Raw genomic sequence first — 21,435 nt, 5'->3', positions numbered from 1 at the left:
GGTGTGCCCTCAGGTCTGTGCAGGGCTGTAATCCAGAGAAGTTCAGAGCAGTGATTCTGCCGCCTGTGAGGGTCAGCACTCAGCCTGCCCAGGGAGCTCCCCACGGCTCTGCGGAGAGAAGCTCTGGGTGAGAGGAGCGACCCCCAGCAGGGCAGGTTAATTCTCCCGCTGAGAGGGTGCTGTGTGGATCAGGTCTGCTCACAGCTCTAGCTCATGCACAGGAGATGTCTGAGGAGCCTTTCCAAGAGGAATATCAAGAGAAGGGCTACTTGAAAGAGAAGGTGCTTTTTTTCAGGCGTCCGGGCTTTCAGTTCCCTCATTTTGTCAGGGAGAAAAAAAGAAAGAGTTCTCTGTTTTATCAAGGAACTGGGACTCCTGAACCTTCAATCTGAGAGATTAATAGGTTTGTGAGAAACCTCAGCAAGCTGCTTCATGCACACGTTAACCTAGAGACAGCATCAAAATCACCTTTGTGGCCTCATAGGACTTTATGTGACCTTCTCCTTAGGATGTGCATGCACAGAGATGCCCCTGGAAAGTGCCCTGTCCCAGGAGACTTCTGTAGGGCAGAACTGAGCACAGAGAGGGTGGGAAGGGGTCTGGGAGCACTGACCAGGAAAAGATGTTGGGACAGAGTAAGAGCTGCCAGCAGGGACTGCTCCAGGCAGCAGAGATGGTCAGGGAATGAGAGGGAACTGCTAACAGAATCATCATGGGAGAATGGATTTAGGCAAGTCATGGTCAGTACTTTTGATGCTGACATCTTCCTCTGAGCGAGTCCCCCATGTCTCCTCTCCCACCCAGCCGAGCCTCTGCCCTGAAAGATATGGAGTCAAGGGCATGAGCCATCTCCTCTGCAGCCAGACAGAGGTCTGGCTGAGGAGGGGGGCCTCTCTCTTGCCACAGGCCAATTTCATGCTGCCTGACAAAGCGGCTGAGAGTGACTGCCCTGCAATGTCACCATCCATGAAGTGGCATGCCCACCTGAGTAAGGCTTTCCTAAGTGCCCGTATGTCTCTCTTTTTCCTTGCCTCCCTTGGCAACAGGATCATGCTGCTCCTGTTCTTGCTCTCAGGTATCAGGGGTGGGGTTCAGACAGCAGCGCTGCAAGTTGTGCAACAGAGGGATCTGCATGGCAGTGAGGTTTCCCCAGCCCCCTTCTGACCTGTGGAGCTCTGGAGTTGGGAAATGAGCTGACTCTCCCTTAAGGAGGGCTTGTCTTCAGTCCTAATGGTCCTTTGACCATTTCCTTTTTGGGTCCTGTTGGGCTGCAAGCTGCCCTCTAGAAAGGCACTGCTGTCTCATAGCATCTCTATGATATCTGAGAGAGAAATGAAGAAGGTGCAGAGATGCTGAGAGTATGGAGATGGTGGTGGGAGGCTGTATATGGGCATCTGAAAAGAGCCCTGTGTGTCCTTGGCTAGAAGGGGAGTGTGGAGACCTCCCTCTGGTGCCCTGAGAAGGGTTTAGAAGTTTGGAGACCTGCACTTTGAAAGTGGACTCCTCTGCACTCAGTAGGGACTGGCTTCTTTTTAGGGTAACATCATCCTCCAGCTCAAAGAGGTGAGAGTGCAGGACAGCTGGGAATGAGACTAATAGACAGACGAGATGTCCTCACTCTGCAACAAGGAACAGTGGATGCTTTCCTCTCACGACTCACAGTAGAAATGCCAAGGATTTCTACCTTTGAGGAACACTCGCCAGGGGTGACATCTAAAAGAAAATAAAATAGCTACAAAATCCCTAAAACTCTGTTCCTCAAACCTCATCCTTTACAACTGGGAGTGAAGACACTGAAAAGCTCTTCTACATCACTAGTGGATTTCACTTGGCAGGAACTGTGAATGCCAGGTCTAGTCACCCCCATTGCCCCGTTCCCACTGCTGTACAGCTGCACTGACTCCTCTGGAGTCCATGGGCAGAGGCCCCTGCTCCTCACAGCACACTCAGCCAGTGCAAAGTGGAGCTCAAGCAACGGAGCTGCACAAAGATCCTCTTGGTAAAGAGAAGCAAAGTGGGGGGTTGTATGAGAACTGGAACATTCTGGGGATTGTTTTTTTTCTTGACAATTCTCTCCTAACTTCTCAATGTCTTTTCCTTTTCGACAGTCCCCCATGCCTAGAGATAGCAAAAAGTCCAACGGCAGCTCCCTCAATGAGTTCCTCCTCCTGGCATTCACAGGCACACGGGAGATGCAGCTCTTGCACTTCTCGCTCTTCCTGGGCATCTACGTGGCTGCCCTCCTGGGCAACGGCCTCATCATCACAGCCGTAGCCTGCGACCACCACCTCCACACCCCCATGTACTTCTTCCTCCTCAACCTCTCCATCCTGGACCTTGGCTCCATCTCCACCACTGTCCCCAAATCCATGGCCAATTCCCTGAGGGACACCAGGGCCATTTCCTACTCGGAATGTGCTGCCCAGCTCTTCCTGGTTCTATTCTTGCTTGGAGCAGAGTATTCTCTTCTCGCAGTCATGGCCTATGACCGCTACATTGCCATCTGCAGACCCCTGCACTATGGGACCCTCATGGGCAGCAGAGCTTGTGTCAAAATGGCAGCAGCTGCCTGGTCCAGTGGCTTTCTCAATGCTCTCCTGCACACTGCAAACACATTTTCAATACCACTCTGCCAAGGCAACACAGTGGAGCAGTTCTTCTGTGAAGTTCCCCAGATCCTCAAGCTCTCCTGCTCAGACTCCTACCTCAGGGAATTGGGGCTTCTTGTGGTTATTGCCTGTTCAGTCTTTGGGTGTTTCGTTTTCATTGTGGTGTCCTACGTGCAGATCTTCACTGCTGTGCTGAGGATCCCCTCTGAGCAAGGCCGGCACAAAGCCTTTTCCATGTGCCTCCCGCACCTGGCCGTGGTCTCCCTGTTTGTCAGTACTTCATTTTTTGCCTACCTGAAGCCCCCCTCCATCTCCTCCCCAGCTCTGGATCTGGTGGTGGCTGTTCTGTACTCAGTGGTGCCTCCAGCAGTGAACCCCCTCATCTACAGCATGAGGAACAAGGAGCTCAAGGAGGCACTGAGGAAAGTGATTTCATGGACATTTGTCAGCAGTGGTAAAATTGCCATTGCTCTCCACAAATGACTCCCACGGTATCTCAGACTAGGACTGAGCATTGTTTGTTCACTTTAGTTTTATTATGATTATTGTTACTATTATTAGTAGTATTCCTATTCCTGTTGCTGCACAAATGCTTGGGTTCATTCCACCTTCACTGAGACTGCTCTCTCTCACTTGGTACCTATATAACATTGTGTCTTACACTGAGTCAGAGCTGACTCCCTCACAGTATCTCTGTAATAAAGTAGGTTCTTCCTGGTGCAGTGCTTGAAGGCTGGCTTTTCTTTCTAAGCTGGTGTTAAGAATATGCCCAAGGAATTGCATTACAGAAGGGCCTACTGCACAGGGTTCTCCATGGATTCAGAAGCAAAAAGCTCATAATCATGTAATGATCTCTTAGAGACCAAGGGCTGGGTTTAGGACTCCCCCATCGGTGTCCAGTGACAGTGGAGGCGATGAATGGTCACAATTTCACATACCCAGAGCTGTGCCACATGTTAAGGCCCAGTGTCAGATGCCTGTCCTTCTGGAGGGGAAGCTGAAGCTGCCAGGAGAGCACAGGGGATCTCCTGGGACAGCGTGTGCCTGGGGTGGGCAGTGAGGGGAGCCTCACAAAGGGAGAGGTCCTCCAAGGTGGAGTCACCTAAAGGTAAAGTGCTAAACCCAGGTATCTGTGGGCAAAGGAGGCCTCCGCAATCCCAGGAGAGGCAGTGAGGAGCCAGCTGGCACAGGAAAGGGAGACTGGAGAGCCCTCTGTGTCACCCTCTGTGAAATACCAGGGCCAGGATCTAGAGGCACACCTGGACACAACTAGCACCCTTGGAAATGCTCCATAGTCCCTGCAAGCACCTGCCACATCTGCATCCCCCTGGAGGGATTAGAGGCCATGATCCTCATTTGGTTGGGTCTGATTCCCACCCTGACCAGCACGGCCAGTGCAGGGTCACCCTGTGGACCCATGACTTCACAGCCTGCTTTCTTTGCAGAGCAGCACCATCAGCTCAGGGTCCTGTGGGAGAACAGGGGAGGGGTGTGGGAATGGCCAGCGAGATCAGAGGAGGAGTTGGGAGAGGTGAGAAGGAAGTGGAACTGAGCTTGAAAGTGTCTTGGAGAGAAAAATGCCAACTTTTAATCCAAGAAAAAAAGGTCCAGAGTGTGGGTACACTACAGCGAGCTCTTGGTGCAGAGCCAGAAGGCCTTGCTGTCCTAGCTGTCCACATGGCCTGGGAAGTGGCTGAAGAAGGATTAATGCTCCCCACCCGCCCAGCTCATCGTGCCATCATCCCTCCTGATGGGTGGCACCAAAATGAAGGCTAGGACTCCTTGTCAGAGCTTGCATTGAAGGAAGCCGGACCCAGGAGCCACATCGGTTTGCTGCTATCTCTTAGGCTCTGTCCCCAGCACATGTCCTTGAGACAATCTCCCTCACCCTGCATGCTGGTCCTTACCCCAAAAGTCACATCCAGAAAAGGGTCCATGCCCAGCTGGAGGACTGTGCATCCAACTGTGACCCCCGGGAGGCGAGCCCTCTCCTGGGTCCTCTTCAGGTCAGGCAGGGAGCATGCAGAGGAGGTCCTGGGGCCGTCTACTCAGCCTGTAGAGCATCCTCCTCCCATGGGAGACCTCAAGCAGGGTGCTTCAGGGCAAAGATCCAGCCCAGCTGCTTCTTGCATGAACAGGGAGGAGAAGCTGTCCCAGGAAACTCCTCACACACCCAGTCCATGGTACCAGCCATCTCCAGCACTGGCCATTCCCCATGGTCCTGGTGAGCGGTGATCTTTGAATGTGAGCAGCTCCGTCTGCCTGCTGGACTCAGCACCTGTGTGGGGGGAATGGCCATCCCACTTGGCCTCTCTCCCTGGGCCCAGACCCCAGCAGACCGTGGAGCATGGCCTTCTGCTAACCCTGGGCAGACAGGATCAGGGCTGGGCAGGGGCCGATGACTGGTGGGAGGCTGCAGAGCAGGAGAGCTTTGGGGGACGGGGCGCCGAAGACTGTCATGGGAACCATGCTGGGGGGACATTTCCCCACCCTGAACGCACCCTGTCCTGTGCGGTGCCTGCACAGTGGGGCCATGGGGGTCACACGGAGGGCAGCAGGGCTGGGCCAGCACAGGGACAGGAGGGAGACAGGAGCCACAACACTCCAGAAGCTCCCGACAGTCCTGGGGGGGACTCACTGCTGCTAGCAGAGTCGGGGATTTCTCGAGGGCTGCAGCCACCGGCACAGGCTGCCAGGACTCCCAGACCCAGCACAGGTGGTTGGAGCCCAGTAACGCAGCTCATGGGGCCTTCAATCCTGTGTCACTGCCCTCTCTCAGGCGCACTGCTGGGTGTGTCACTCCCTGCACAGGCAGGGAGAGGAGCTGCTGGAGGTCTGCTGTTCTCACCCCTGCTGATCTCGGCTCTGCCCTGGTGTCAGCCCACAGGCTCTGCCCTGGGTCATGTTATGTCTCCATACCCTCTCCTCGGAGACCATGTAGGGACCTGCAGCACATAGCTCTGCTTGGAGCTGGCCGCCATGGCCCACCTGCACAGGGCCCAGAGAACCCAGTAAGGCTATGTTTGGAGGTGCGGCTCTGATTGTCCTCGGCCAAAGTAGATGGGATGGTCTGGCTGGCAGCCAGGAGAGGAAAGGACAAGAGACAGCAAGGAGAAGATGCAATAAGGGAAATGTCATATGAGTTTATGGAAAAAAATAAAGAAATAACCATGGTAGTTGAGCAGCACTGAGTCAGGGGCCAGGAGATCTTTAAAAACTCTCCCAGAAAAAGCACTCACCAACCTGATCTAAATGTAGTTAGCTCAGCTCAGAGCAGGTTGTGGTCCTGGAGATCTCCAGCAGTCTCTCCCAACCCAAAGACTCCAGGAGGAAGGGGCTGGAAGGAGGAGTCCTGAGCAGGGGACACTGTTGTGGGGTTGAGGTCTTGCTGGTATTTGTACTGACTGGTCAACTCTGTCCTCAGAGTCACACAGGGAGTGAGTTCATCCTCAAAAGGAGTCTCTGCTCCATGGCAACAGGAGTCAAACCAGTGCAGGGAGACTGCAGAAGAGTTCTCAGGAACACGCCAGGCATTCAGCCCCTTCGACTGCTGAGGTGTCCCCAGAGCAGTGCTTTGCATCCTGGGTCTTGAGGGCTGAAAAATCTTTAGAGCCAGAGCAGATCGGAGTCCCACCTCCTGGGCCCACGGGTTACAGGGCATCAGCAGGGCTGTACTGGCTGCAGGGAGGGAATCACCGCCCAGAGCAGGAGCAGATCCCCCTCTGCCCTCCCCTCTCTCTTCACACCCCGGAACAGAGATCATGTTTCCCACGTTGGCCATCCCTGACGGGCTGTATTCCCAGCTAGAGGGGACGCAGGCTTCGCACTGGAGAAATGCAGGAGAGCCCAGTCTCATGTAGAGGGGTGGAGTCCTACCACCCCTGCTGGGTGGCCAGGGCTGCAGGCTGCAGACCCCACGCTGTTCCCCACAGACCTCCTGCCTGGGGCTGGAGGGTGCCCAGCAGCAAGGCAGGCATGCCTGCGGTTCTGGTGCCATTGGGGTGGTGGACTTTGGACCAGCCTCTGTCTGTAAGGGCCTCAGGAGCTTCTCTGCCTCCATGTTAGTGGCAAAGCTAGTGTCCCAGGTGGTTTGTGGCATACGATGACACAGACCTGAGGTAGGGTAGTGCAAAAGATCCTTTATTGAAAACACAATGGCTGGTTATATAGCAATCAAGCTCAGCCACTCCTCTAAGAATCTCCTAGACATTGTGGCATCTCGTGATAGGTAGGAAGACATCTCCTGATGCCCAGCAGGCGGGCAGGACAGTCCAGCAGGACAGGCCCACCGCAGCTGCTGGCACGTAGGCAGGGGGGCACACCGTGTCTGCTGGCATGTAGGCAAGAAGGCATATGATCACTGGTGACTCACGTGCACACATTCTGGCCACAAATCATAGTTACCACATCATTACTTTCTGCCTTAGAGATTCTCTGCTGTCTTACACAGCATCATTCTATCTTGGTCCCCAACAGTCTATGAAGCCTACTCAGGCTGGGGATTTCTATGCATATGACACCCTGGGTGATTAGTGTTAGGTCCTTATTTATTCATGTAGTTATTTATTCGGAAGCAGACTAATAACAAAGGGGCCAGCACAGCCTTTGGCATTATCTGCTGGGGGGCGGGGGGGGGGGGGGGGTTAGCCCTGAAACTTTGTGTTCATAAACAGCCACAGAAAGTCCATGAGACTCATAACCCTTTTTAATTCCCATTCTCACTGAGGTTTCCTTTCTACCCCTTCTTCATCCCATGCTACTTCCAGTGCTAACTCCAGGAAAGAAATGTGATTTTTGGACATTTGTTCCAGTTTCCTGTATTTGTTACATATCATAGAAAATACAGCCCTTCCCTGTTTCTGGGAGTTTGACCACAGGCATGAAACACTGATGCTGGCTGACATTCAAGATCTTTTCATGACACAAACTGCATTCCCAGCTTTTACGCTTGAGATGTTTTTCCATGTAGACTGTGCAGCTCTCTCACAAAATCATAGACAAACCATTTAAAGTCTAATAGCCATGGCCTTGTGCTGGCCCAGACCTACATATAAGCTTGCAGTTAGGACACCTTATTCTTGTGCCTAAGCTTGCAGTTAGGACACCTTATTCTTGTGCCTATGCTATCTGCACAGTTTTGCAGCAGGCAGAAATGGCAATAATGTAGCTATGGAGATGTTTGTGCAATGTCTGACAGAGCTCCAAAGAATTTCTCGACCCAAATACCTTCCTGCCATTCTTAATACAAGAGTAATATCCATTGTTTAAAAGGAGAAAACAGGTCTTGAGATATTTGCAATAGGTATTTAGTTGAAAAATCCCCCAGTTTTTTTTCACCTGTGGATATGATGAAGATGGGTATAGTAATGTGCAGCAGATCCTCAGACAATGAAGTTTCGCTCACCACGACTGTCCTGCTCATGGACCGCCAGCAAAACAGTGATCATTGCCCCTGCTATTTAGATTAACCAAGTAGTGCTACTTTCTGTAGATGGTTTTAAAATGGAGGGTAGTTCATATGGCACTGCCCGTCCAAACCCAGCCACTTTTACAATAAAGGTTGGCAGATGATAAGTCCGACCGACCAAAAAAAAAAAGAAAAAAAAAAAATCTCCCTTTGACTCTAGGGGATCACTGACCCAAACACTTATAAAATCTCTGTCTTCATATTGTTTAGACTAATAGTGGGGAAATAGAAAGATGTGTGCCAAAGCTGGTCCTTCATGCTGCAACCCCAAAGGCTAAGCCTATAGTCATCTCTGTCCCCTTTGGGGATCACAAAGTAATGGAGAAGAGGGACCTTGACATCAAGATCAAGCAGGTGCAGCACCTCCAAGGCCTGCACTGTTAAAGGACGCTGAATCTGTGGGACTTTTGGATCCAGGGGATTCCTCCTCCCTGGTTCACTGGATGGGAGACTGCTGCGGTTCTCTGCTCCCTGGTCCTGCCAGCAGTGAGGCTGCACATGTGCTTCCAACAGGCACACACACACTCTGTACGGACATGGTGGGCCACCAAAAAGTCAGTTCAGCCAGGGGCACAGTACCTTTACAGGCACCACAGAGACACGAGCAGCACTCATAAACATGAACCATGCAAATGGCCTGGTCCTGTTTTTGCTCACCAGCTAATGAGACTCCAAGCTTGCAGGAGACCTCACATGCACCCTTGCATGGGTGTCCCTGGCAGCTGGCTGCCTTGAGGGCTGCAAGCCTTCCACACATGTACTCACACAGAACAGATAATGCTCACTCAGAAAGTAGCTAGGAATAGGATTTAATACGACGCTAAGGCAGACCGCAGTGACCAGGCACACAGCTTGGCCAGGCAAGTGTACTTGCCAGCAGCTTGCTTACACAAAACTGGCCCCTTTTATTCCCTCTCCCTCCATTTTCCCATGCTTTTTCTTCCATAATCCAGCTGATCCCTCCCGTTCACCAGTTTTATCCCCTTTGCAATAAACAGTCCATCTCTAAGTAGTTTTTTCCTCATTGGTCCCAGTTTTACTATGTATGTAGTCAAGTACGTGCGTAGTAAGCAATTTAGTCAGTTAGCTCAACCTCAAGCCAGAGCCTAGTTGTCTGCCTGCATACCCTAACCTACCCACGTTGCTGGTGGAGCTGTAGGCCTGGATGGGAAGACCAGGGCCACCACATCCTCCACTGCAGTGCAGAAGGACCCAGGCTGGAGCTGAATTTTTGTGCTTAGCATCTTCTGTTATTCAGGGAAAGAAGATGTTTTGAGCTTTTCTCAACAGTCCTGGCACATTGTCCCCAGAGTTTTCAGCTAAATTTCCTGAGATGACTTATGAAAGCTTCCCTGTGTCAGCACCCACTGGCAGTCTATGCCCCAGTCCTAAGTATGTTTCCAGCATTTTATTAATATTTTTCAGATTTTGTTTATAATAACCCCCTGTGACCAAGACACACAATTCACATTTCTTCCTTTCACTACTACAATCCAACAAGAAAATAAATCTCCTGAGGCACCTGTATTTAGTAGCTACATATCTGTGTGTGTGTGATATTTTACATGATACATAATTAAAATTGCTATCTCAAGAAACATCATGACTGGGGGAAAAGTCCAACCTTTGCACAGCCAATGGCTTCCTTCAAGGCCAGTTTCATAGTCTTGTTTCTGAGACTGTAGATGAAGGGGTTTAAGAATGGGTACAGGACAGTGTTCAGCAAAGCTACGGTTCTGTTGGTCTCCAAGGAAACATCTTCTGAGGGTTGTGCGTAGAGAACAATGCAGCTTCCATACGCGATGGCTAAGGTGATGAGATGGGAAGAACATGTAGCAAAAGCTTTCTTCCTCCCAGATGCTGATGGCATGTGCAGAATACAATGGAAGACACACATGTAGGGCACCAGGACTAAACATAAGGAACCCAGCACTACACATGATATGAAAAGAGAGTCTACTTTCCAAAGCAGGCTGGTGTCAGAGCAGGACAGTTTGAACAAGGGAGAGTTGTCACAAAAAAAATGGTGGATCTTGTTTGGGCCACAGAACATCAGCTTTGAGAGCAGGACCAGGCGGGAACTCGAGAGTGTGAAGCCTATGACCCAAGCAGCAACAACGAGGTGGGTGCAGAGCTGCCACTTCACGACAGTAGCATAATGCAAAGGTTGGCAGATGGCAAGGTAGCGGTCAAAGGACATGACAACAAGGAGACCCATCTCTGTAAAACCCAGGGCAAAATAGAAATAGGACTGGGCAAAGCAGCTGCTTAAGGAGATTGTTCTCCTGCCAGAGCTCAGAATCACCAACAATTTGATAGTTGTGGAGGATGTAAACCAGATTTCCAGGAATGCCAGATTGCTGATGAAAGAGTACATGGGGGTTTGCAGGCGGTGATCCACACACACGAGGAAAATGATCGCTGTGTTCCCTATCACAGTTGTCAGGTATATGAGCAGAAGGAGCAGGGAGAGAAACAGCTGTAGTCTTTGATCAAGCCCTGAGAAACCCTCTAGGATGAACTCAGCAACTACAGTTCCATTTCCTGGTCCCATGCCCAATTTCAGTACATCCTGCTGAGAGAGGAGCAGGAAGAAACAAGTGTGAGAATTCCACAGTCTGCACAGGAGGGTGTATCCTTCCTTCTTTGCTCCCTTGCTTGCTTCCTATGTAACACAGACAGAATATTCCTCTCAACCATTCATTGCACCCTGATTTCTCCGTTTCACATTTACAGTCCTCAGAGATTTTACTGTCTTCTTTCTACCTTTTCCAAACTCTCACAAAGGATTCTTTCTCAAGAGCACAATATTTTAAAGAGATTGTGAACTATTTCATGCCATGCCTTGGAAATTCCCAGTTCACTTTGACTTACTGCAAACATCCATCACATCTGTGTTTCAAAAGCCAAATTAATGTCCCAGCAAAAATGCTTACTGCTATCTGCAGATGCCAGACCATCCCTTTATATCTGCATTTTGAAAGGTATTCCTTCTACTTTCCAGTACTTGCCTTTTTTGATTCAGAACATCTGGGAGGCTGTTGATTTCGAAACAAGTCAATATTGAGTATCTCTTTTGTAATCCCCTGCTTTCTTCCACATCTTCTTCCTCTCTGTTTCTCCGGAAAAGGGGAGGAAATAGGGAACAAGTATAGCTTGCCTTCTTTAATACTCTAGATAGTGAAATTCATTACGGTTCCCTTCAGTCATTGGAAGTGGCTTTCCCTTTAGGGGAGGGGGGATCATCTCATACAAAAAACCTAAAGGCTGTCCTTTTGGTTATTTGAAACAGGAAGCATCTGGAACAAAGAAAACATGAAGCAGGGTTATATTTTAGGTGTCTAAAAGTTGGGCGCTTCAGTTTGAGCAAGTTAGCATACTCCCATATGGTCAGGGCAGAGAGAGAAGAGTGTCTGGAAGAGACTGGTAACACTTCTTTCACATGCTGGTTATAGTCTGGGAGGACCCAACCTCTAGAGCTCTCTGTTCATCTCCATTGACTATATAGGGAGCCAAGGGAAAATGAGTATGGGCTCCAGCTGCTCACAGACACCTCCAATGAAGTAGATGAAACTCCCTATTTCAATCTCAAATCTCCTAATTTATTTAGTAGCTAATTTCTTTTTCAAACAAATGGACACGTCTAACAGAAGGAAGCCCAAGGAAAACACAGGCAATAAATGCTGACATTTTCCGCTCCACCTTTGCATTTGGTTTTAGACATATAAAGGAAAGGAGCAGATGACTCCGTAAATAGGATGCCTCAAAAATGCAAGGGAGGAGGAGGAGATGATGGGTTTTAAGCAGTGAAACAGAGGTTCTCCACAAACTGTGTTGTCCCCCCAGACCCCATCTCAGAGCATAGCACATGGCTCTTATACAGGGAGTAAAATGGGAAACACAGTAGTGGGCAATACTCCATGATTGCACTGGCATTTTAACTTGGGGCTCAGGTTAGTCCTAGATTCCAAATACTCTGTCTTGCTCTCTGCCTCTAGTCTGGCATAGGGGGATCTCTGCACTGGGTCCATCTGGAAGATTTGCTGAAATTAAACCGCTGGCTGTAATCGTTTGAGCAAAAGCTCAAGCCCAGTCACCTACAGCAATATCGCTGTAGTCTCTCTTGTGTTATGATTTCATGGTAATTTTGAATGATGGTTACAGAGAAATTGAGGCAGCTTTGCAATAAAGACCTACCTATGTCACCTCTGTTTTTTAAGGAAAGAGCAATGGCAATGATTGGTGGCACCAAACTGTGACAGCTGTTTCACAAAGGTTGTCACCTTCTACTCCTCAGCCGTCAATGGAAAGAGGCAGACTGCAATGGTCTGAATCACCTTTTAGGGATGGCTTCCTCTCCTGTTTGATTAGACACTCCTCTCCTGATTAGACACTTCCTCTCCTGTTTGATTAGCTGGAATGGGATATATTCCATCTCTAGAAAGGTTATTGCCAAAACAGACCAAAGTAGGCCTGTATTTTTGGACAAGACATATTTTTGGACAAGAACAGGTGAATGGCCCTTTAGGCACTACTGACTGTACCCTGTAGGTGGGCACCTGCAGCCTCCATTCAGTTGCTGACACACTGAGACCTCCAGTTATCTAAGACTTCAGCTTTGTGGGGATGTCTGAGACATCTCAAATGGTACTGGATGCCTAATTATGAGCAACTAAATCAAGCACCTTAAGTCAGGCATGATGAATCTCAGTTGAAAAGACAGATGTCTTAGGCTGAACTGGTCACTCCAGGACCCTTCTATAGTTGTGGAGGGCTAGGCAGCCTCAAAAAATGGTACTAGATGACTAACTCAGAAGGTGAAGATGTCCAAGTTAGGTGTGATGAACTCGACCCTGAATACCTATGTGTAGGGACTTGACTTCTCTTTAAAAACAGGATGTCCAAAACTTACTAGTTGTCACCTGAGAAAATTACATTACTCTGTTGTTCTTTCCCATGACAGAGAATGCACAGAGATGGAGAATGTGGCATCTGTGACAGAGTTCATCCTAGTGGGATTTCCTAACATCCATGAGGTGGAGATCCTCTTCTTCATTGTGTTCCTGCTTATTTATTTAGCGGCTGTCTTGGAAAACGCTCTTATCATTGTCCTGCTATACACTGATTGCCACTGTATTACTTCCTCAGTACCCTGTCTTTCACTGAGATCTCCATGACTTCCTCTGTGGTTCCTAAAATGCTGGCAAACTTCCTGTCAGAGAAGAAGGTCATTTCCTTTGCTGGCTGCTTTAGCCAGCTCTACTTCTATTTCCTCATGGGCACAACTGGCTTCATCTTCTTTGCTGTTATGTCCCATGACCAGTATGTGGCAATATGTCACCCACTGAGGTATCCCAGCATCATGACAAGCAAGGTATGTAGTCAACTTGTTTGGGGCTCCTGGGTGGGTGGCTTTGTCATGATTCTGTCGTCTCTGGTTCTGAAAGCCCCGTTGCCGTACTGTGGTCCCAATGTAATCGATTATTACTTCTGTGACAGTGTGCCTTTATTACACCTTGCTTGTGCTGACATCCAGCTTATTGAGCTGACCGATTTTGTGGTGTCCTGGTCTTGCTCCTTGGCTTTTTGGCATTGACTGTGGTCTCCTATGCCTACATTATTTCTACCATATTCTGGATCCCATCAGCTCAGGGCAGGCAGGAGGCATTTGCGACTTGTGCTTCTCATTTCATTGTTGTTTCCTCAGGTTTTGGCATCTTTGTCTATGCCAGGCCTTCCCAGGTGACCTCTCTGCATGTCTACAAAATACTCTCTGTGTTCTCCAGTATTGTGACACCTCTTTTAAACCCATTCATATTCAGCCTAAGGAATGAACAAATGAAAGAGGCCTTGAAAAATGCTTTGCACAAGGGCCTGGTGATGCCTAAGAGGGCAGGAAACCCACGAGCTTCATGATGACTGTTACTCAGTCAATCCTTGAAAAATGTGAGCAGGATCTTTGCGTTCACGTGGATAAACTAGCCAGATTAGATTAGCCTCCTTGCATGAGATTCAGTGGTGCTTAGAATATGCTTCAGGTAAGCAGCCAGGTGGTATCTACATGAGGATGACGGGAATCATTCTCTCAACTCCGTTGTCTGTATTGATAAGGGACTAAATTCCACTCACAGTCACATGGGGGCTAGTGTCATTTCAGGTGCCACAGCATATCCTAGTTGACCTCCACCTGCCTTTCTGGAAAGGAACAAGTCTCCCAAAGTCCCTTGTCACAACTGCACAGATGTCTTGGGCTCCTTAGGGCATCTCAAAAAGCAGAAGGCACCTGCATGTGGACAACTGAATCCCATTCTCTAAAGAACTGTGGTGTTCAGGATTCGTCTCACCTAGCTTTAGCCACTGCAAAGGATGTGTCTGTATTTGAGATTACCATGAGCTATTGCTAGAGTGAGTGGAAGGAAAGATATTTCCACACAGTCATGCAGCACAACTCGGGATAGGTGCATTGACCTGGCCTCTGGAAGTGGTGAATTCTGTCTGTCAATTGTAGACTCAGCCTGGCTGAGTCTCTTGCACACATCAGGTGTGCCTCAGGCTACACTTCTGTTCTTGTGGTGTCTTCCAGGGGCTGAGTCAGAGTACCTGAGCAAGTGATGCGGACTGGTTTGCATCCATTCTGTCTGCAGAGTGTAAATTCTGGCCTCTTCTTTTCTGCACCCAGATTCTCCCATGAAGGGAACTAATTAGCTCACTCCAGATAAGGTGCAAACTAAGAGCTTCAAAGTATGGATGGTCAGAATTACTGGGGACTCTGGAGAGAAATATGAACCTCTAAACACATCTAAATCAATTAGATTTGACCCCTCCTGAAGTTTCTTCCCCCCCCCACACACCCTTTTTTCACATCAGTTAAATGTGGATTGGGCTCTCTTAAGCATGCAGATGCTTATTGGTGCATTTTAAAATATTTAAAATATTATTATTGGTGCATTTTAAAAAAAAGGAGAATAATCTGCCTTCACAGTACCCTGCAGCACGGGAAGACTGGGCTTTATATATTAAAGTATTTTTGCAGTTTTTAAAAATCTGAATATGTAAGGTAATTAAGAACTTTCTTTCCCTCTCTCACTCCTTTTTTTTAAAAAAAAGCTTCCTGGGAAAACTTTAACTGAAAGAGGAGTACATGAGAGATGATTCATTATTATATTTCTCCAAATGTGTGTTCTCATTGAAAATAAAGGCTATGGTTTCCTCAGAATGCTGCATCATTCTTTATTAAGTGCTCACATTGTATCTTTAGTGTCATAACTGTATCATTACTTGGGAGATTCCAGTGTTTAAACATGGTATGTTTGAAATGAGGTGTCTCACATGAAACACACAGTTGCTGAGGACAAAAAGTCTGTTGCAACAAAACCAGAATCAATTACTTAATTGGTTTTCTTTTTCATTTTTATCTGTGCGGTCCTTCCAACAAAATCAAAATCTTTCTAGCAATTTCTGTCCTTGAAAATGATTAGGTTTTTTGGGTTTTTTTTGTTTTTGTTTTTGTTTTTTTCCCAAGGGCTCACAATTCCTCAAAGGTCTTGATTTACTGATTTCTGCTTGTTCTTGTCATGAGATGGTCTGGTAAAATCAACCTGCAAAGAACTTTATTTTCAGTCACTGCAAACTTGGATTAACTGATGGCTGTTCCTTCACTCCTACTTGATGTTAACACCTATGTATTATTGCACCTTGCTTCTCTTGATGCTTGCTTCTTCTCTTCAGTTATCTTACTATTTATTCCTTGCCTTAACTTTAGCTATGTCACTGACCGCCCATAGTGAGCAGATGCTTTGTGGTTCATGGTGCATTAACACTGAAGAATGTTGCTTTTGGTATCAATTAGTGCACTCATCTTCCCAAAGTGCAGTCACCTAATAGACAGCCACACAGCCTAAGCTGCTCTGCAGAAGCCACAGGGAGGTGGAATCTCAGAGGAATCCCGACCTTAGGGATGGGATGACTCAAGCCCCAGTAGCTCTGTGTCTCTGCAGTGACTGCAGAGATTGGATGACCCATTTAGGCTTAAAGTTGTTTAAATGAGTTATATGAAAAAGCCGAAGATTAAATGAAATTATTTCCATGTCTGCCTATTTGGAGGTGCAATAAAAGGCAATCCTCCATATTTAAGTAGCAATGACATCTGTAAGTCTTGGCCTCAAAACCAAAAAGCTTGCCTCTTACACACCTTGCCTTACTAGATTAAGAGAAGCATTTATAAATCTGTCATTAAAATGTTAGAAATACAGGTGAAAATAAATTTCATCAGGCAGTTCAGATGCCAGTAGCTATGATAAAATCTAGTCTTTCCTGCTGAATGGGTAACCCCACACTCTATGATTTCTTGCTAGCTATTAGTTTTTCTAGATACAAACAGTAAATAAAATGAGATTTTTTTTTTTTTTTCTGAAATGTTCATTGAAAAAACAAGCAATTAACTTCTGGATCAGATTCCACTATACTTATTTTACCTTTCTTATCTAAACTGTGGTCTCTCTAGATAAAAGTGGAGACAGGTATGCTTTACTAAATGGAGAGCCCTCCATTGCTGTCTAAACTGTCTAATATAACTGTCTAAACTGCCTAGATTCATCATCTTCTGCAGGTGCCATTCTTTTCCCCCTGACTCTGAAGGTGCAACAGACACTAACTCTGATGTGAACATTTGCAGTGCAGCAGTGGGATTCAGCTCCAGACAGCGAAGCTGGTGTCTGCAATGCAAGTGGTCTGAGCTCTCATTATATTCAGCAGTGATCTGACCAATAGTATCCACAGAGCTTACAGAGCATTTTTGCTGAACAAATGTAGGGAAGTGATTAGTTGATGAAACATGGGCATGTAGTGCTATTTTTAGTATTCTAGGATATTCTAGGATATTTTAAATGCCTACATGGGATGGAAGAAAAGATAACAGACACTGCTTGCTCAGAACCAGCTGATTAAATCTTCTGGTTCATAGATGCCAGTATTTAAGCAGTTGGCCTCCATTGACTATAACAGAAGCTTATATGTCCCATTCGCTGGTGCTCCACAGAGAATGAAAGTCTTGGGGTCCACTGACCAGACCTTAGAACCATTCAGTACCCTCATGCTCCCAGTCTGAATCAGTGCTTTCTAGAGGGAAGAGACCTCACTCCCCTGGCCTTGCCAGCCCTCCAAACCAGAACATTTGCTGTCTCTGACCTCTTTTCAAGTCATTCTCCTAAATTATTCTACAACTTCCACTCCACATATCCTTTCCCTACTTTTTTGATCTCCAGATCCTTATCAGCAGTAAGACTTCCTTGGCATTGCATGTCCTGCTGTTGGATGGCTTATCTTCTGGTGTGTGCTGTTGTTTGGAGTTTTATGGGACATCACAAAGGATCATGCTTTTGGGGGAAAAGGTGATGATCTAGAGTGCAAGTGGAGCAGGCAGGAGTAATTTGCAATTTTTTTCATGCCTCAGTAACTACCTGTTTGTTTGAGCAAAGGGAGAGATGAATCTCTGCCCTGATAGGAGGGGAAGGGGGAAGAGGGAGTTTGTGTAGACTTCTGCCTCATGCAGAAGTCAAAAAGTCAAGATGGAGTGATGGAGTGTGATTCCACAGAAGGGTCAAGGAGTTCTCTGGACCAAAAAAAAAACCAGAGGTAGGAGCACTCAGTTACCTCACTGGGGATGGCTACCATAGAGATGTCTCTCCCTGAGCTTCCTTTGTAGTTAGTGAAGAGAAACGTCTACTGTTGGATACAAGTCATTTGAGCTAATTTAGAGAATTCACTTAAGCTGAGTTGTATCCCTCTGGAAATGCCTCACTGGGTGTGAAGGCAGGCTAAAAGAGGAAGCTCCTTTGGATGGTACGTCTTGCAGGCATCTAGTGGTACTCCAGGTGCCCTGTGCATGTATACATCACATACAGAAAACCTGTGCCCTTCAGGAAGGCAGTTTGAGGCCAGGCAGGACGTCCTCAAATGGCCTTGAACACCTACACGTACGATTTCACACAGCCTCTTGTGTCAAAGTCACCTCAGCCTCACCTGTTACCTCAGGTCCCTCCCAAGTCCATGACAAGAGACCAGCATCTCCACATCTCCAGAGAGGGAGTCATCCTACCTGTTTCAGGAGTCCATCTTAGAAGAGCATCTCTCATTCTCTGATGTGGCTGATTCTGACTGTCAGTGAAATCTCCCTGACCAGCAGAGATTTAGATCCTAGAAGTCTGTTGAAGTGAATCGCAGGGGAGTCACTCTTAAAAAGAAATTAAATTTGGGGATACTCAAGGAAATGTGTGGGGTTTTTTTGTTTTTGTTTTTGTTTTTGTTTTTTTGTGGAGGTCATTGGGTCCAACACATCCCTTCAAAGAAAAGCAAGCTATGTGGCTCAAACCTTTTCCCCTCAGGTATCACCTTGGTATCTCTCACAGCTCAAGTCCTTTTCTCTGTCATACCACTTGCAACCATAGTATTTTCCAGATTTCCCTTTCTTTGTCATTCCCCAGAAAATTGTGCACTTCGTTAGAAAGAACATCTTGTTCACATGCTCAGCTCACCCTGGGATGCAGGAGGTGACTGAAGTCCAGCTCTTCAGGAAATGGGGAATGGTTGCGTCACACGGGAATATCCATGCTCACATACTTCATTACTGATCAGGGAGAAGCTTGGCCTGCACCTGCTGGTACTCACTATTTCTGTCTGAAAGGAAGAGAGCACCCACCCAAGGACAGTCAAGCCAAGCCCATAACTGTCCCAAGTGAGCTCTGTGTGATCCATCACTCCCCTAGTCTAGGGGGTCAGAGTGTGTCAAGAACTCACTGTGCTTCTGCTTGAGACCCCTCCCATGCTGCTGCTGGAAGTCCCCGCTTTCAATCCCCATGCCAAGTTATTGTGGGGAGGAAAAGGAATTCTGGAATGATGAAACCACTTCCAGTGGCATCTGAGACACTGGTTTTCAGAGGCTGAATTATCCTCTGCAGATACTGCTCTGAAGTACATAACAGAGCCAATATCACTGCACCAAGACTTAGAGATCAATACTTCAAATATCTGAAGTTAAGGTCGATGAATGCCACCCAGAGAATTTACACACTGATTATAGTTATGTGCTCAGGGAATTAAGGGTACCCAGAACTTCATGACCAATTTCTGTCACTCTAAAATTACATCATATTCATCCCTCTGGCTATGGGACGGGACTCTTAGGAAAGCTTTCTTTATTATCAACACCCTTGTTTTCTCATCTCCCACTGCAGCAGGATGGTATTGGCTCAGTTATTAACAAACAAACAAACAAACAACAAACATGCTTTCATCTGTGAATTCAGATGAGGGGAAGCAAAGAAAGATGGAGAGAGCTTCAGAGGCCATGGTAAGCATGAACTGTGGGAGTAAAGCAAAGAGAGAGGATTAGGGGTAGGAAAGGAAGAAAATGCAAGGCCTCAGTTCATAAGAGCTATGTCAGTGAGTGGGGAACAAATGAGTAATTAAAATGTGTTTGTGGGGGGGAAATGATGCAAAGGAAAGCAGAGGAAAGTAATGATTTCTGCTTAAAGAATTGGGAAAATAAGACCCAGATAATATACCTTTCCTCTGAAGAAGAGCCTACAACTTTCTGGAGGGGCTGGGACTATCAGACCAGCTTTCACAGTTCTCCTCTGCAAGAAACCTGAGAGAACAGGAGGGATGGGATTCACCTTCTCAGATGTAGACACGTTCAGTGGAAAGGCTTGATTCAGTTGCCCACTTATCCCTGCCAATATGGAGATGCCCTGAGGTATCCAAGACATGTACAGGAATGCCATCCCTCAACTTAGCTGGGCAATGGGAGAGAAAACAGCCCCTCAAGAGTAAGGTTTCTCCCACTTCAGAACAGGTGCAACAGGCATGAGGGAACACAGGATGTTGGGAGGCTGGCTGAGCACAAAAGCTCAGAGGAAGATTAAGTCAGGCCCTGCCTCTGGTGACCAAATTACTATCAGCTTCTGTTGATATACTTATCATATGTTTGTGGCTCCACAGATAATAGCTATATTTCCTCAGAAGGCCACCCCAGGTGCTGAAAGCTGGGTGAGGGAAACGCCCTCGGCATGCACAGGAGTGAGGCTTTAGGGATGGGCTCATATATGAAGGCTTGAAAGAGACCAATGAAGAGCAGAAAAATATTGACTCAGAATAAAAATCACGTTGCATGGGTAATGGTGTAGGTAACCATTTGGGAATGCTCCTACATGTCTAGTGGTAAAAGCTGAAGCCCTGTAGTTGATGTTTGCAAAAAGTTTACCTTGTAATGCATGAATGCGAGTGATATGCTAAGAGCTTTCCTTGAAGGAAAACAACCCCCCCCAAAAAAAAAGAACATGGCAAAGAGAAAAAGAACCTGCATAAATTGAACAGCGCCGCACTGAAAATACAAACACAAAGTTCCTGTGTTTGTTACAGAGATGGAACCAATGACAGCAAACGCTGACGGACGACAAAGATCACTGCACAGGTTTTTGTGAATAGTTCCTAATGATTTGGATGAAGCAAGGAAGCACAAATGCGATTTATCGGACTGTTGGTATCACCAGAACTGCCAACAGACAGAGCTGTTCCTGCCCGGGGAACTGGGATAACTCTCCATGCCAAGTGTGTGTTGCATCTTCTCCCAGGAAGTGCTGAGGACTAAGCAATCCTTTCCCACCCTGGGCACAGTGTTAACAGTATCTGGCTTCGCTCCACTTTGGTGGCTTCACTCTTCTTTCCGTTTGGTTTCGTTATCCTACATGCATGTGTGAGAAGGGGAAGAGATGATAACTTTTAGACTAATTGCCACGGCTGCACTTGAAGAGAGCAGAAAACCATCAGTGAGCCAAAGTAATAAAATCAAATGGACCCAACTGAAAGCTGCCTCCGCCTCCAAACAAGGGAAGCCCTGTTTCTCCTGGGGAGGAAGGACTGCTGTTACATACTGGGAGCTGTAGTCTGCGAGCACAGGGCTGTGAGGCAGCCATGTTGCCCATGGGGCATGATGGGAGCTGTAGTCTGCAATCACAGGGCTGTGAGGCAGCCATGTTGCCCGCAGGGCAGGCTGGGAGCTGTAGTCTGCCAGCATTGGGCTGCTGGGTGGCCATGTTGCCCACAGAGCAGGCTGGGAGCTGTAGTCTGCCAGCGCTGGGCTGTTGGGCAGCCATGTTGCCCGCAGGGCATGTCGGACTCGGGGCCGACTGCCCAGGGCTGGGCCAGGACAGCGGCCGTGAGGAGCAGTGGCCCGGGAGAGGCCGGGGCGGAGATGTCCCATCGTGGCAGCACCCGGGACAGTCCCCAGGGAACTATGAAGGGCGCGGCAGCTGCCTGGGGATCCCCAAACAGCCCCAAGACCCTGGAGCAGCCCCGGGGTGG

At 47.8% G+C, this 21,435-nt stretch overlaps 1 protein-coding gene across 1 annotated transcript; it reads left to right on the top strand.

The window, feature by feature from the left end:
• The first annotated feature begins 2,477 nt into the window (after positions 1–2,477).
• On the top strand, positions 2,478–3,092 carry LOC135326384 (olfactory receptor 14J1-like). The gene has a single exon (XM_064504267.1). It carries the CDS (start codon positions 2,478–2,480, stop codon positions 3,090–3,092), a length of 615 nt encoding a protein of 204 aa, XP_064360337.1.
• Positions 3,093–21,435: the final 18,343 nt, after the last annotated feature.

This window comes from Dromaius novaehollandiae, unplaced genomic scaffold (genome assembly GCF_036370855.1).
Source record: "Dromaius novaehollandiae isolate bDroNov1 unplaced genomic scaffold, bDroNov1.hap1 HAP1_SCAFFOLD_27, whole genome shotgun sequence".
Lineage (NCBI taxonomy): Eukaryota > Metazoa > Chordata > Aves > Casuariiformes > Dromaiidae > Dromaius > Dromaius novaehollandiae.
The sequence above is the reverse complement of the archived record's forward strand: the minus strand, read 5'-3'. Positions and strand labels throughout refer to the sequence as shown.